Source organism: Pieris napi, chromosome Z (genome assembly GCF_905475465.1).
Source record: "Pieris napi chromosome Z, ilPieNapi1.2, whole genome shotgun sequence".
NCBI classification, from domain to species: domain Eukaryota; kingdom Metazoa; phylum Arthropoda; class Insecta; order Lepidoptera; family Pieridae; genus Pieris; species Pieris napi.
Genome location: NC_062259.1, coordinates 5,150,201 through 5,167,207, shown reverse-complemented (window position 1 = coordinate 5,167,207; position 17,007 = coordinate 5,150,201). Strand labels below are relative to the sequence as shown.

Genomic DNA, 17,007 nt, shown 5'->3' with positions numbered 1-17,007 from the left:
GGTTCACAATATTAGTTTATTTTACAGATAATGCATATATGAATGACCCGTACCTACTAATAGTTAGGAATATTAAACAAACAGGTAGCAAAATAAAAATGTTTCAGTTATGGTTATTTTTTATTAAAATAAGGCACAAATATCTTTCTTAACATAATGCAGTCTACATAGAAAAATAAGCATATGTAACAACTTATTAAACAATACAGACATTACTACTGAACACACACAGGTGCATCAAATTAAATGCATTACTACCTAATGTAGATGTATTCATATTTATATATGTAGATAATTAACTTATAAATGTAAGTGTTAGTTTGCAGCAATGTCAATATCTTGTTTGTGTGCTGTTATATACAAAAAATTGTTCAATTCATAAAACCTAACGTTAGATGTGATAATTTCATAAAATTACTATGATACCTACAGTTACTATGAATACATCCTGGGCGATTAAAAAATAGTGATTGTTTCCTTAACACAACAATTGTAAATAATAATAGTTATTGTAAAGATATAATTCTTCCCAAAATCTACAAATGCAGTTTGTTTATAATAATGTCTCATTAACATTCAAACTGCTGAACTTATTAAGATTAAATGTTGAAGAACATAGTTTCAGTTACTGTTTCCTGTTCTTGAGGTAATGTTACTTAACCAACCATTATTTCATACTCCATAGCTTCTCTTTTTCTGAAAAGAAAATATTTTAGTTAGTACTTTGATCAAATAGAAAACTGACAAACTAAACTGTAAGATTGGTCCAAGGTTTGTTCAATAGGTAACTTTAGTATTAAAACTCTTTACTTAATTCTAAACTTAAAAATATACTTAATTTGTCACTGCTGCTTTTGTCAATTAAAGTTCTTAATAACCAAACAATGTCAGTAACTCCCAAAGGACTTGAATTCAAACTTCTCATGCATTAACAATATTATAATAACTTCTCTAGTATATTAACTTAGTAAATAATTAAAGAAAATATCTGCTTACCATTCCTTAGTATTGCTCACTAGATTTTATATTTCCAAAGTTCATGAAGTATAAATCCACTTTATTTGATTAATATAATCAATATTATATCATTAGCTTCTATTATAATTACAATAAAATATATTTAGAACTTCTAATTATGTTCATTAGTGACTGCTTTATCATCTGAAATATACAAATAAAATGTACAATAATTTTACTTTGTGATTACATAATATATGCAATATTAAATGGTATATGTATTTTTTAAATTAAATAACAATTTCATGAACTTACATGCAATATAAATATCAATAAGAGATATCCAATATAACTAGGATTTACCTCTACTAATTTGCTGATTTTCTTGATATTTTCATATTTATCTGTGTCTATTATGTTATCCTCGCATTGATTCATAGAAAAACTAAAACTCTTAACTTAAAAATATGAACTCTAGTTTAAATTATTATAATTACACGAGAACGTTAAAAAAAGACAGATAACAAATTAAAACCATTTCGTTAAAACGTCCAAAATATGACATGTTTTTAAAACGGTAGCCATTAAAGATGGCAATAGTTGTACTTAATTATTGCAAACAGCAGCTTTTGAGATTACGCTAAAACATGGCGGAGAAACGCCGTTTTTTCTACACTGCCGAAACATTAATTGGCCGTTGGCTACCGAATAGCGTAAGCGTTAATATGTGTCTTTTCGTAGCACTGTCATGGCGTCGCTTATTGTATCCCGACTCACGCCTTTAGGGCCTAGGCTACCGACTGTCGACACGAGCTGTCATTTTCATACAAATTTAGTTTTCGACTTTCTACATACACTACTGTTAAGCCATCTTGGCTAGACCCCCTGCAATGTTATCTGTCAATCATACTTTCTCTGTCATTACTTACTATTTACTTCACACTTGTTGAAAGTTGAGACGTAAACGTTGAACGTTGAAACTTGTTTTTTGAAGGCTGCTTTGTAAATAGACAGTACCTTTGTAATTTTTATAAAAATTTATAACACAAAGTGAAGGAATAGAGTTGTGACAAAAATAAGTTATTTTTTGGAGATACTAACTACTACTACTATTTATTTTTAATGATTTCAAACTACAAGATATGGGTAAAACTATTAATATATTTCTCTGGGGCATCTTGGCAGCGTCAGCAACTTGGAGCGTTTCGTTGTACCTCTACTGGTTGCTCAGTGTGAGCGGTAAGTCTCGAACAAAGATAAATTATAATTGGGTTTTAATATTGGGGTATATTATATTCATTATATCTTAATACTTAAGTATAGTTTCTTGTTGATGGAATGCACAAAACATTGTTTTTACCAATGACATGCCTATATTTTTAGGTTCTAATAAAATACAAAATGCAGAACACAGAATACAATATCATTTAGTAAACTCAGAAGAAAAATATAGATTGAAAAATAATGATAAGTCTATAGTTGGTTTAGAAGGAAAGAATCTTTTGTATGATAACTTAAAAGCGAATTCTAAATATTCAAGTAGGCTGTGGAAAAATAATAGAGATCATTCCGAGTACTTGAGAAAAATGATGCTCAAAGAGAAGTTTTCCCAGCAGTTTGGTCAGAAACCCCTTAAATTGGATAAAAGTCTGGGTAAATACATTTCAATAGTTTGTTTATAATGATGATGAGTAATATCAATAAAACAGGATCTATTATATTAGCTTAAATGCTTGTCATGCTAAAAGACAATACTTCTGAGGAATTGAAAAATTCAGTTAATAACTAAAATTTAAATTAAATTATCTTTTAATTACAGTGTAAACAATAATTGTGTATTTAAAAATTAGGTTGTTAAATAATATTATGTTACAATTTTAATGTATTTACAGAAAATCAAAATGGGTTAATACGCAATGAAGAAGATGTAAGGATAAGAGAAAAAGGATACATCTTACATGCGTTTAATACACTCATCTCTCAGAGAATTGGAAATCATAGACAGTTACCTGATACAAGACATAAACTGTAAGTTTTACTTGTTGGATTTTTATATTTAAACTTAAGCCGTCTAAAAAACTATATGTGACAGGTTATCTACACTTTTTTGTGTAACAAAATAAATATTATTTATCCAAGCTAATGCTTACTTGTATTTCATATTATATTATATTATTTAAAAATCACCAATTAGTATTCAGATCTTATGGAATATAATGGCATTTTAATTAAAACTATCCACTACTTCACAAACTAATTACAGGTGTAAATCCATGCAATATCCAGAGAGGCTACCTAAAGCATCAATAATAATTTGCTTTTACAATGAGCATTTTGAGACTCTCATGAGGTCCATACATTCAATATTAGATCGTACAGAACAAAGATACTTAAAAGAGATAGTATTGATTGATGACTTTAGTGACATAGAAAATTTACATACCGATATCCAAACAGCAGTTGATAAGTTGAATAATAGAATGAGAAAAGAGGAAGAAATGATTGAAACTAACAATATAGATGTTGAAAATATTGTTGATTATATTAATGATGATAATGGTGAGTTAAAAAAGACCACAGACCGTCAAGCAGCAAAATTGTCTAAAAGTGGCTTAAATATTAGGCTATTGAAAACTAGTAAGAGAGAAGGTTTAATACGAGCAAGGTTGTATGGAGCAGATAATAGTGTAGGAGAGGTAAGTGAATAAGCTTACACCTTATCGAAAGGATCTAATAATTAAGAAATATAATACTATATATATAATATATAATAGTAATAAAGATTGATAAATTTAAAAATTAAAACAAATTTTATAAGTTTAGTTTAGTTTAGTACCTTCAACGCTGCCTTCTTATTTGTTTATTAATAATATATGAAATCTTTTAAGCTACATTCCATGTATAGCTCATCTGAAGGCTAGAATAGTCTAATTACTGAGAACAAAGCCCATTATTATTTAATATGACTGTTATATAAAAATATTAGTTACCAGTTTATTTTTGTTTCTATGTGTCCTAAATAGATTATTCGTAATTGTTTTATTATTGGTAACTAATGAAAAAACAGTCTTAAAATTTTAAAATATCCTACAACCATCATTGATAATAATTAAGTTGGATAGAACATATCCAGGACTTATCCAGGCTGTCTTATTTGGGATCCATCTTTCCATATCTTATTTGGTTTAACTTGCTTGCATGTGTAATTTAATGTGGTCCATTCTGTTACGATTTTTGCCTGTTGTTTTCATTTTAGGTACTTATATTCCTGGATTCCCATATTGAGGTGAATGAGAATTGGCTACCCCCATTGTTGTCACAAATATCCATAGGAGTGAATGGAGTCGATACACGCTATTCATCAAAAGTTGTAGCTCCAATGATAGATGTTATTAATGCAGACACATTTGATTATACTGCAAGTCCATTAGTTCGTGGTGGCTTTAATTGGGGTCTGCACTATAAATGGGACAATGTACCTAAAAGTATCCTTAAAGGTAAACCAGTACTCATTTTCTTATTTATTTATTTTCTTATCCGTATTCCTACAGCTACTTACGAGTATTATACAATATCTAAACAAGTACATTATACACAAAAGCCAAAAACGGAATACACATTCAAACATAAACATATAGAACAAAGTTAAGAATTATTAGCTATTGAGTAAAATGTTCAATTTAAAAGAGGAGTAACAAATGCATTATATCTAGTTCCAGCGAATCAATATCAAAGAAATTGCAGGATTCTATATATCTACCATGTTTTCAGAAATCTTAACTAGAGAATCAACTTCATGTGATAATTTATATTCACTAAACTCCTAAACTTTTGTGAGTGTCCATGGGCATCAACTTAACATGAGCTGGGCCTCTTGCTCATTTGCCCTCTGTTCTATATCTTTTATATATGTAACTCCATGTAACTTTTAATTTCCTAAAACGTTAAATTACTTGACTTGTTGTTGGTTGGTTTGTATAATTTGTATTAATTTGCTTGAATAACTTGTTCTGATAATATGATCATTAAATAATAAATATAATATATGTATGATATGTTTTTGTGATTTTCAGATGATGCAGATTTTGTAAAACCAATTAAGTCGCCGACTATAGCCGGTGGCCTCTTCGCTATATATAGGGAATATTTCAATAAAATTGGTAAATATGATTCTGGAATGAACCTATGGGGTGGAGAAAATCTGGAAATCTCGTTTAGGGTAAGTTAAATAAGCGGAAGACTGTACCTGTTTTAACACAGGGGAATTAGTCATCCACATAGTCCCGGAATCCGTGACTTTGTCTTCTCAACGAACAGAAATCCTCAGACCAGTGACGTCTCCGTGTCGCTCCGTGAAGCCTGCGAAGTGCCCAGGAAACTTTTGAGCTTCTGGAAGCTGCTAAGCTGGGTAAAACAGCTAGGACTTTACGCACAACGGACCAAATGGGCGTCTAAGTGCAGAAACTGAGTCCACACTACAACACTCGATTCAGAGGTCGTGGATTCAGAACCCAGATATGTTTAAGAATTGATGTCGGACTATTAACAGAAATAATAATAAATCAGACGCTGAAACAAAAGTGCAAGAGCTTTGTGTCTTCAGAAGACATCATGTTTTAAGTTTATGCAAAACCGTTTACATCGTGAACTACTTCCATTATTTATTAGAGTTAATCAGGTTAAACTAGCTTGTATCGACCGCTTATAATGAAGATGGACAGGTGACATGTAATGAAAACTTAATAAATGGAGCGCACGGGTAACTGTATCTACATGCGGGCATTCAAGAGATAGGATCAGAAGACAGGGGGGCCCAAAAACACGATGGCTAGTTGACCTTGCCCTACCCTGGGGCCATACTGGATCAAAGTTACCAATGATAGAACTCATTGGAGCGAGCTGGGGAAGAACTATGCCAAAAGGGTTACCGAATTGCGAGATATTTTATAAGCTCGACCTCAATGTGTATATAAATAAGTCATTATATTTCTGGGAAATTACATTTAAATCTGAGTAGTTCACTTTATATTGAATTTTAAGAAGTCGCTCAAAGACATTATTACATGATGATAAACATATTTGGAGAGTATAAGATGAAAGAGTATTTTGGTTAAAAGAGGGCAATTAGATTGGATAGTTTTTATGAATAACGGGAATGAAAAGATATTAAATTCAGAATATCAAACAGATGTCAGAGAAATATCGTAACCCCATCGATATTGACATCGTCATTAGTGGGTTTAGTGAGCGTCATGAGGGTAAAGTGCGAGCACAAAATACACAAATAATTATCGTACAATATTTAATTTAGATTAATTCCTTTTAACACTAGCTTATATTATAACAAGCAGCGGGTTCAAAGCACCGATCTCACTTTTATTTATTTGGTATCACAACAATTTATTTGGCTGTAACAATATTCGTATTTTTATTAGTTGGGTAACGATTTCAAACCATAAAACTAATTAAGTTAAATAATGATTCTTAAAAGTAATAGTAAATCAACCAAAGCAACAATAAAAATCATGGTCAATTGACTCGATCATAACATTTCCTGATATATATATATATTATATATATTGTATATTATGTATACTAGCTGTTTTCATTTATAATTAAATCTTTTTTCTATTTTTAGATATGGATGTGTGGTGGGAAATTGGAATTAATACCTTGCAGTCGTGTGGGTCACGTGTTCAGGAAACGCAGGCCGTATGGCCTTGGTAATAAAGAGGACTTTATGCTACATAATTCTATGCGAATGGCGCGTGTGTGGATGGACGAATACGTTGTAAGCATTTCATTATAGAAATATTTTATTAATAAGTATTAAGAATTCTTTATTAAAATTTCTTACATTGATGCTGATTTTAAAGCAATTATTATTTGTAAAACAATTACAATATACAATTCGCGTTTCGGTAACAGAGAAAATCACTTAAAGGTAAATGGCACATGTATATGTTTACTTTTTTTGTTTACTTAATATTTGTACTTGGATGAGATGTATATAAATACATATATAATTTAATTATAAACATTTAATTTACAATATATATATATTAAATGTTTCTAATTCTTTCCTAATTAATTACATGCATATGACTTAGTAATTATTGGAAAAGACTGTCACCATCATTCAGCCATATAATTATAAGAATAGACAATACAGATAGACCCATGTTATAAAACAAATTATTGAATAGATACAAAACTATTTTAAGACGAACAACATACGTTATTAATATCGCGGTATTTAACGAATGACCAAAATATTGATATTTAAATATCCATAGGTTCATTTGTCTCTTTACAGTTTATTTGTAACTGAATAAAATGAGGTATTCTCTTTTTACACCTGTATGTATGAGTTATTGTAGAGGTACATAATACTACACACACACACTAGAGAAACAACTAACACTTATAATATAAAATTATGTAAGTGTTAGTATGTTTGTCCACAAAAAATGTCAGAGAAACTAAAAGACAAGAGAACATCCAGAATGGTATTTAGGTATTTTGTTATAATTTCAGGATAAAGTGATCGAACACAACCCGGCAGCTGCTCACGTCTCCATAGGTGATATTTCTGAACGTCAAAAACTTCGCCAGGACCTGAAATGCAAGTCCTTCAAGTGGTATCTTGAGAATGTTTACCCAGAACTGGAGGGTGGGGAAGATTCAATAGCTAAGAAAAGGATTCAAGCCCTCAATGATCCAGACAAGAACAAATTTCAGCCGTGGCATTCTAGGTAAGATACAAAATAGAGACATTCCTGATCAGTGGTTTATTAATAGGCAATTATTTTGTTTTACTATTAAATTTGCTTATGTGATACTAAAATCAGACTAAGATAGGACACCTACTTGAACGCTAAAAAGGAAGATCTTTACAAAATTATATTTAGTTGTTAGAAACATATTTAAAAATATGTTCTTATATATATAATGTTTATTACTTTAATATTCAACTTGAAAAAATATTAAAATGTGTCAATAGAACATTTACTCCACGGGCTTTTGATCCTAAACTTGCAGTACTTCGTTTTGCGTATCAAATTGATCAAATTTTTAATAGTTTAGTTGGCAGGAGGCTCACCTTATGTTAAAACGCTGCTTATGCTTAATGCCAGTAAGCTCGCGAGTGCGTTGCCAGCCTTTTAAGTATTGGTACGCTCTTTTCTTGAAAGACCCTAAGTCAAATTGGATCGGAAATACTTCCGTGGGCAGCTGGTTCAACATAGTGAAGTTTCGCGGCAAATGGCGCAATGGCGCTCAGTTGTGGAAGGACGTCGTGATACGGGAAAATAAAATGAAATGCATAAGATAAATAAATCTGTTTCAGAAAACGAAATTACACAGATTCTTATCAAATAAGATTGAAGAACACGAGCCTTTGTATACAAAGTGCGAAAGACATCAAGACTAAAGGTAGTGGGCTCGTACTAGTGAACTGTATTAGGAGTCTTAATCAGGTAAATATGTTGTCTATATTAGTACAAAGGAGTTTTAAGCGGGGTCCACACTATGCTGGGGTAGGCCGGGCGGCCTAAGCCGCGTTGATGTAGACGCCCCGGGCGGCTTTGCCGGGTTAGAAAATGCCGGAACTAGACGAATTATTGTATTTTAGATTCAGTTTGTTTTATTTAACACTAACACTTTAAAAAAACTTCTAAAAAGTACTCTTCAACTAAGTCACCAGTCTTTGTGTTGAAACTAAATAATGTAGGTAGGCCCGGCTTAGCCCACCCGGGTCAACCCGCCCGGCCTACCGCGGCATAGTGTGGACCCTGCTTTAAAGTTATTATATTGCAGTCTGTCTTGACTGCAACATGCGGTCCGTCTATGGCCCGCTCTGAGGGCCATATATCAGCCTCAGTAATTTATTTTAGTGGATACCTAGAATTTTGAATAGGTAATCATCCTGGACACAAGACCGTACAAATTCTATACACAATCACCTACTCATTATTATGCCACGTCAAGATAATGCAAATCAGTAGTAGATAATAATGCAAGTATGCATGCTTTTGACCAATTAAACGAAACGTTAGTGTTTTTTTTAATACTTAACGAATTTTTAGGTTTGGTTTGAAACGGATCGAAGTGAACTAGTATTAGCACGTACACTGTGTCTCGATGCTGTTAATAATGTATCACCGTTACTTGGAAAGTGTCATGAGCTGGGAAGTACACAGGAGTGGAAGCATAAGGGTTCGGTGAGTAAAACGATATACTTTAATTATTTTTGATGTTTGGATTGACTATGACTTAGATGGACGATGGCGTTAAAAAATTTTTTTTTCAAAATTAACTTAACTTTTTGTATTATGGAAAGTTCCTACTTTCCCTTATTTAAAAGATGAATATTTTAAGTTTTTTAAAGATTTTTTACTATTACCTGTATAAAAGAAGTTATTTAATTGCTAGATTCACTAACCTTAGAAGCTGCTTTGCTGCAACACCAAAAATGTATTTTAAAAAATATCAATTTCAATCTCGTTTTTTCTCCTGAATTATAAAAACTATTAAACACTGGTTGTTTATCAATATTAAAGCAATAACTAACGGAAAAATTAAAAAATGCGACACGAGAAACTATTATATCAATATCTTTTGAGACTTTTTCTTCCTACTTGGCATGGCATTAGGCATGTTGCCTTAAAAAAAGTTATGAAACTTGGCTTGTTATGTTAAAAATATAATTTCTTAGCTCTTCAACAATGCATAACAACTAGGTTGCGGTTAGCTAAGGTCGTGCTTATGTTCATATGGGGTCCTTACATATGAAATAGACGTTTTGTCGTCCTGGCCACTTTGACCTTAAATATCTCCTCTTTGGTTGGGAATTCCAAATTCAATTTTATTTTCCCGTTTTTTTTTTGCTTCACTCTATAAATTGGGAAACATGAAATATCGCATTATTTACGAGTACAAGATCCACCGTGTCACCAGTGCTGCAGAAACGGCTCGAAGGATGATGTGTATGGCATGGCGGTGGTGTCGAAAAAACGATTTTATTGATTCCCGTTGGAATATTTTTTTTAGTAAAGGGATCAATAAACTTCCTATAAGATGGCAAAAATGATAGCAATGGTGCATACTTTGATAAAATTGAATTAAATATATTCAATTTAAAAAAATCTACCTTTCGTTCCGCCCATACAAAACGCCAATTTCATATGTAAGGCCCTAATATTATCACAAATAGTCAACCCTATCACCTCCTACCGACTTGAAATACCAATATCCCTGTATATTAATTAATAATATTTACGGCTTTCTAGGCTGGGAGCCCAATTTATAACGCAGCAGCTGGAATGTGTTTGGGAGTCGATCGCGCCTACCGAAATGAACCTATTTTGATGGTAATTTGCAACAACGACTCGAAAAATCAATGGGATTTTATTAGATCGTAAACTATGATACTTTTAGTTATAGAAGTAGTGATTAATTAACATTTTGCAATATTCATATTCTGTTGTATTGTAACTTCTCTACTGTAATATACGAATCTCATGTGAATTTCAAATTAAGTATTAAGTTTTGAGACTAGATTTAATTCAGATTATTTAATTATTTTTTTATTACACCTTTTACAGAAAACTATATTAACTGTTGTGTTAATTTTACAACGAATTAAGAGTTTAGTGATGCTAAATAGTCAAACTTAACCGTTTAGCTTAAACTAGCTTTTTTGAAGACTTTTTAATAATACAATTACATAAATTGTGGATTTGTTGAAAATTATAATGCCTTACAATAGTGTGCGACTCTCAACCCTGCGTAGTGTCGTAGGTTCGATCCTCGGCCGTGTACCAATGGACTTTCTGTTTATGTGCTGTTCCTCGTACGGTAAAGGAAAACATTGAAACCGGCATGTCTCAAATCCAAATATCGGTAGACAGAAGACTGATCACCTACTTGTGTATGGCGAATGCTACACGCTCGATATTTATCGTGATATTTATCTTGTATTTTTTTAGTATACTACACACTCGATACGAATCGCGTCAGTACGACGGTAAATTTCATTGTGTACACTCGTACGTTTCGTATTATAATAATGAGTAACAATATTAAGAAAGCTTGCGTTGCTATTATATTAGCGATAGCATTGAAAAAACGTATAAAGCGAAAGAAATGGGCGAAACATTGGTTTCAAGATAGAGAAAAATATACACATCTGAATTTATTAAATCAAATTCGGGAATACCAAGAAATGGACGACTATCAATCGGCTTTTCATTTTTATTCAAAAATTTCAGCATATGAAATACCCAAGACTTTGGATTGTATACATTTTCAGCTGCAGCACCCGATCGCTTCGAATCTGTTATTTTTTTTAATTCTTTTCTATAGTTCGATTTTAATGAATTGATCTTGGCAATCACGTCTTTAGCTGTCGCGCCTGGTTTAATTTTCTTAAAAATTTGAAGCAGCTGCTCATACGCATTCACCCTTTTCACTTTATTAGTTATGTTTGCATTTGAGCTGTCCCATATCTCAGGTAGTGTTTCTAATACAAGTATAAATTCTTTCAAGTGTTTTTGGTCGTTTGTTTGAAGTGCGGCGATAATTGATACGGATCGCTGGATTTCTAGAAATCTAAAAATCCACGATCCGTATCAATTATCGTCGATAAATATCGAGCGTCTAGTCTCTGGTCGATATTTATCGCGTCACAATTAATTCTGCCAGCGATGGAAGAGGACGCGCATATTGAGTCGGCGCCCGCCGCACTTCAAACAAACGACCAAAAACACTTGAAAGAATTTATACTTGTATTAGAAACACTACCTGAGATATGGGACAGCTCAAATGCAAACATAATTGATAAAGTGAAAAGGGCGAATGCGTATGAGCAGCTGCTTCAAATTTTTAAGAAAATTAAACCAGGCGCGACAGCTAAAGACGTGATTGCAAAGATCAATTCATTAAAATCGAACTATAGAAAAGAATTTAAAAAAATAACAGATTCGAAGCGATCGAGTGCTGCAGCGGAAAATGTGTACAATCCAAAGTCTTGGGTATTTCATATGCTGAAATTTTTGAATAAAAATGAAAAGCCGATTGATAGTCGTCCCTTTCTTGGTATTCCCGAATTTGATTTAATAAATTCAGATGTGTATATTTTTCTCTATCTTGAAACCAATGTTTCGCCCATTTCTTTCGCTTTATACGTTTTTTCAATGCTATCGCTAATATAATAGCAACGCAAGCTTTCTTAATATTGTTACTCATTATTATAATACGAAACGTACGAGTGTACTCAATGAAATTTACCGTCGTACTGACGCGATTCGTATCGAGTGTGTAGTATACTAAAAAAAATACCAGATAAATATCACGATAAATATCGAGCGTGTAGCATTCGCCTATGAAATAATGATCAAAGAAACGAATGAAATCTGAGTCCATATATGGATGTAGTGCTAAAGCTACGGTTTCCTAGAAAAGCGGTGCCGTTAACTAACGGCCATCATTTTACGGTTGTTATTAACGGTCGTCTTTACGGTAGCCAAGCTGTGGTTCCTAGTAGTGCGACCGTATTTTTGAAGTGTTATGCCAATTTCGTTCTACAAATTTTGCTTCATCTGAGCTTGTCTGTACTCTTTGGATTTGATATTGTACAAAGCTTCATGATTTTTAACAAAATCAATTAATTGTTCATCATTTTCGCTCGTCCAAGTTATTGCATTAATAAAATATGCGCACCGCTACACGCGAAAAACGTCGAACTACTGTTTATCACCGCTATGACGGCCGTCATGCAAATGAAATCACCGCTATTTGAGGTTACGATGACACTCAACGTTCTCTAGAAAACCTATTCCGGTGTTATTTGAAGACAACGTATGGGTGACGTCACCCAACGTTACATTGCAGCTGTTGTAAGTTAACGGCACCGCTTTTCTAGGAAACCGAAGCTTAATGGATTATCATTATTATTAATCTGGTATTCCAAAAATTCTAAGCTACGCAATCGCCTCTAGGTCTTAATTGGATCTTCATTTATTTCACAATTTAACAGGAAATACTAATACGACACCCTTCCGAAGATCAGTGTCTCGTACAACGGAGGTTCAATTACCGGCTAAATAATAATAGTGTTCCAGATAGATTACTTGCTTCCAAGTAATCAATTAAAACTTATTTCTGGCGATCCTTTAATTTTGCTAATTGTAAAATAATTTAAAGTTAAAAGCGAAACTGTTTTAACTTATTATCTCATCTTATTTCATAATTACAGAAGTGCTTTAATTAAATTAGCGTAATAAATTAATTATCATGTCATTAAATATTTCTATTGTACTAAAACAGTACTATAGAAATATGCAGTACCAGCGAAATTTTATATATTTAACGACGAAATTGAATGGAAGTCAACTTCTATGAAGGCCCTTCCAATATATATATATGTAGCTACACATCATACGAATAATGCTTTATATAAGTATTTCGTATGCTCTCACTTCATTGCTACTCGAGGTACCATTTAAATTTAAATGCAAAATATTTTCGGTTATAAGCGAATATTTACGAGGGTAATAAAAAAAACAAATTGAAGAATATTCTCAGTGATTCTAATTGAACATAACAAGTTGTCTAACAACAGTGTGGAGTGAGCTGTAGGCGTTATCTGTCTACTTGAAATAACGAGTCGACATGTCGCGACGTACTTCAAGACATGTCGAAACCCTCCACGCAAGAATGTATTCCGAAAGACTTTTTTTATTTGTAATTATAAAATAAAATTGATGTGCGCTCTGTACTAGGCTTTTAAATTCGTTTTTTAAACTTTTGGTATTGTATTATATGGCGGTATTTTTTGTAGATATTAATCTCTTTTATAAAACTATGCGGTCACTGTGCTCTCTTGTGAATAGTTACGCGTATGCGATGTGGGGATTTTTATTACACCTTGGTTTATTGGACCCCCTCCCCATGTAACGCGCTGTAACGTTTTTCTGTACCCAATAGTAAAACATCCAGTGATTCTTTATACCTAAAAATTTACCATTATGTGGTGTAAAGTACTGGAAAATCTAAAATAATATTAACAATAACGCGTAATTCAATCCCCGCCCCGCATCGTAACGTTTTAAAAAAGAAAAAAAATCGTTACGTAATACTTGAACGCTCCCTTATCGAAGATATTCGGATCTCTTGTGTTCATCAGAGATAATGTTGGAATGTAATGGTGAACATTATTTCAAATCTGTCCCGTAGTTTTAGAGTCTAGACTCTAGAGTAAATAAACAAAACTTTTATCTTTTTGTAATTTGAAGTAATTGCGAATAAAGCACGTGTATCACAATTCAAACACGAACACGTCTATAAAGCCAAAATGCAAATTTTTCTAAGGTATCTATAGAATTTTTTTTTATTGTAAACATCCTATGTTTAGTACAACGAGAACGACAATGTGAGGGAAAAATCTACTTGTGTCACATACGACCTTTAAATCAATGAAACATGGATCTCGTATGCATCACATTGTACCTGGTTTTTATGTACTTAACTTGAGAAAATAGTCCTGAAATAATTGATGAATATTCAAGTATTAACTGTTAATTTTATCTTGGTTTATATTTTAAAAATTTTAATGAACTTATTTTTTTTTACGCTAGTGTCACATTTTAATAAATTTACTTTACCGTATTATAGCGAAAAATTTTACAATTATAAATTTTAATTCGCTAAAATCCTACTGATAATACTCTTGAATTTACGTGATAGTTGTGATTATTTAGATTTAATTATATTAGTCTTAAGTACATTTAATGTTTGTAAAGTGGGTGTAAATGTTATAAATCTTACATTCCGCATTATTTTTATTAAGGAATCCCAAAAATGATTTATGCTTTGTCTGACATTAAATAGTTAACATGTTTTATGGTTTCTAATATTTTTTTATGTATTTTGAATTGATTTTATTTAGGCTCTCAAACATCACACAAAGGCAATCAAACACTTACGAAATATGTAAAATATAACATACCAATTATTAATAGGCCAGCAACGCAATCGCGAGCCCTCTGGCATTGAGTGTGGCGGTATCACTATCCATCAGGTGTGCCTCTTGCCTGTTTAGCCCCACCTGTTCTATAAAAAAAAATTGATCACAAATTATTTTACTTTTAATTAAGTTAAACAATTCTGCAATGTTAACAAATAGATAATATGTTATAAGTTAGGTAAAAAATATGTGGAAGATAGAAGTCCTTTGCGCTTTTTTAATATGCTTATCATTTGTTCTTATTCTAGAATATTACGTATTAATATAAGAATTTGTTGTTTACTGTTTTATACAATGTAGAAGTTATTTAAAATATATTTTGTGTTTTAATATGTAAAATAAATACTTAATAGATAATATTTGTTGTTTCATTATAAATTTGGTAACTGATCATTTTAAATAATTGGCTTTATTATAAAACGTGGACAATAGCAACGCTTTTGTTAGCATGGTAAACTTTTTGCTTAGAGAAATCATCATAAAATAACAGTAAGAAATGGTAATGAAATATATCGTAAGTAAACGTTTTTTAATAAGGCCGAATAATTAATACATTAGCAATATTTCTATAAAAGTCTGGAGTTCGTTGGTTGGTTACTACCTGTCTAAACACTGACTGGCCGTCCCAATAGTCCCTATGGCTAACGTCGAAAAGTTGTATATATCCTTAGCAGTCGGGACTGCTTAGCGCATTCTTCACGCTTCTCACGCATTCGCTCTTTGACGGATACGTAGCGCGAATGTATGTGAACAAAAACAAGTTCGTGTTTAAATTTAAACGCTGATTGTGGTTAGCGCCATCTAGTGACGGTTTATTGAACTATTAAAGTAAATAAATTATGGGTTTCCAAATTCTTACTAGAGGGCGCTTTAACTATTTTAATTTAAAAAAAGCTAGTGTTAAATGCGCACATAGAATTTAGATCGGTCAGGGATGATCATCGCCAGCTCAAGCTTTGGAGCTCAAGCGTTGCTCAAGCCTACACTCCTCTTTTTAGTCATACACTAATAACAAGAATTTGCTATATAATAAAATGTAGGTATTATCTTTTAAGATTACAATTTGTGTAAGATTACAATTATCAAGTAAAAACTACAACTAAAGGATTTCAGCGCAAGGAGCAGTGTTGTATCTCATACCTGAGGTCGTAGGTTCGATCCTCGGCTGTGCACCAATGGACTTTCTATGTGCGCATTTAACATTTGCTCGAACGGTGAAGGAAAACATCGTGAGGAAACCGACATGTCTTAAACCCAAAAAGTCGACGGCGTGTGTCAGGCACTGGAGGCTGATCACCTACTTGCCTACTAGATTTAAATAAAAATAGGTAAAAAAACTTTTTAAGTTAAACGGTTTTATGTTAAACATACATTGCAATGTTTAAGATAAATGTACTAAAAACCAAAAAATAATAAAATAGATACAGTCGTGGGAATTATAAACATATGCATAGACTAGACTAAAATAAAACCGTGGGGCACGTCAATTGTCTACAAATTATCGACTTAATGTGCGATAGAAGAATCGTTTAATTCGTCGTTAAAATAGGCAGTTGGCCCGCAGACGGTCAGGAAATTACTTACTATTTTCTTGCTCATGGAAATTCCAATAGTTATACACTCCATGTAAATAAAAGAGATGTTTCAACTAGTTTATCGTTGGACATTCACACTGCTGGCTGGCGAGGAATCGTTTCACTGCTCGTAGTTTGTCTTTAATCGACAAAACATATGATAAAAGTACTACTCGCTCACCACTATGAAACCCTAAAACTCGCTTATAATCGAGCTTGCTAGCTTGTTTCCACATTCTAGCCCTACACACGTCCATCGTTGTCGGTTGAACAACTGCCTAATTATAGTGTAACATTACAAAACAAAAATTTTAATCAACGATTGTAGACAATTGACGTGCCCTACGGTTTTATTTTAGTCTAGTCTATGCATATGTTTATAATTCCCACGACTGTATCTATTTTATTATTTTTTGGTTTTTAGTACATTTATCTTAAACATTGCAATGT

At 32.3% G+C, this 17,007-nt stretch overlaps 1 protein-coding gene and 1 long non-coding RNA gene across 3 annotated transcripts; one reads left to right on the top strand and one right to left on the bottom strand.

Moving 5' to 3' along the window:
* Positions 1 to 107: 107 nt before the first annotated feature.
* Positions 108 to 1,135, bottom strand: LOC125062851. The gene is made up of 2 exons (XR_007119348.1): positions 997 to 1,135; positions 108 to 696 (listed from the first exon to the last, which is right to left on the bottom strand). It is a non-coding gene; the product is annotated as an uncharacterized LOC125062851 (long non-coding RNA).
* Positions 1,136 to 1,905: 770 nt separating this feature from the next.
* LOC125062520 (polypeptide N-acetylgalactosaminyltransferase 35A-like) lies at positions 1,906 to 12,619 on the top strand. Of its 2 annotated transcripts, XM_047668512.1 has the most exons (11): positions 1,906 to 2,196; positions 2,341 to 2,610; positions 2,850 to 2,985; positions 3,221 to 3,653; positions 4,214 to 4,454; positions 5,031 to 5,176; positions 6,596 to 6,748; positions 7,495 to 7,712; positions 8,306 to 8,435; positions 9,045 to 9,179; positions 10,248 to 12,619. In XM_047668512.1, exons 1-11 carry the CDS (start codon positions 2,100 to 2,102, stop codon positions 10,377 to 10,379), a joined length of 2,091 nt encoding a protein of 696 aa, XP_047524468.1. In that variant the 5' UTR covers positions 1,906 to 2,099; the 3' UTR covers positions 10,380 to 12,619. The 2 variants fall into 2 exon arrangements, with proteins under 2 accessions (XP_047524468.1, XP_047524469.1); XM_047668513.1 differs by lacking the exon at positions 2,341 to 2,610.
* Positions 12,620 to 17,007: the final 4,388 nt, after the last annotated feature.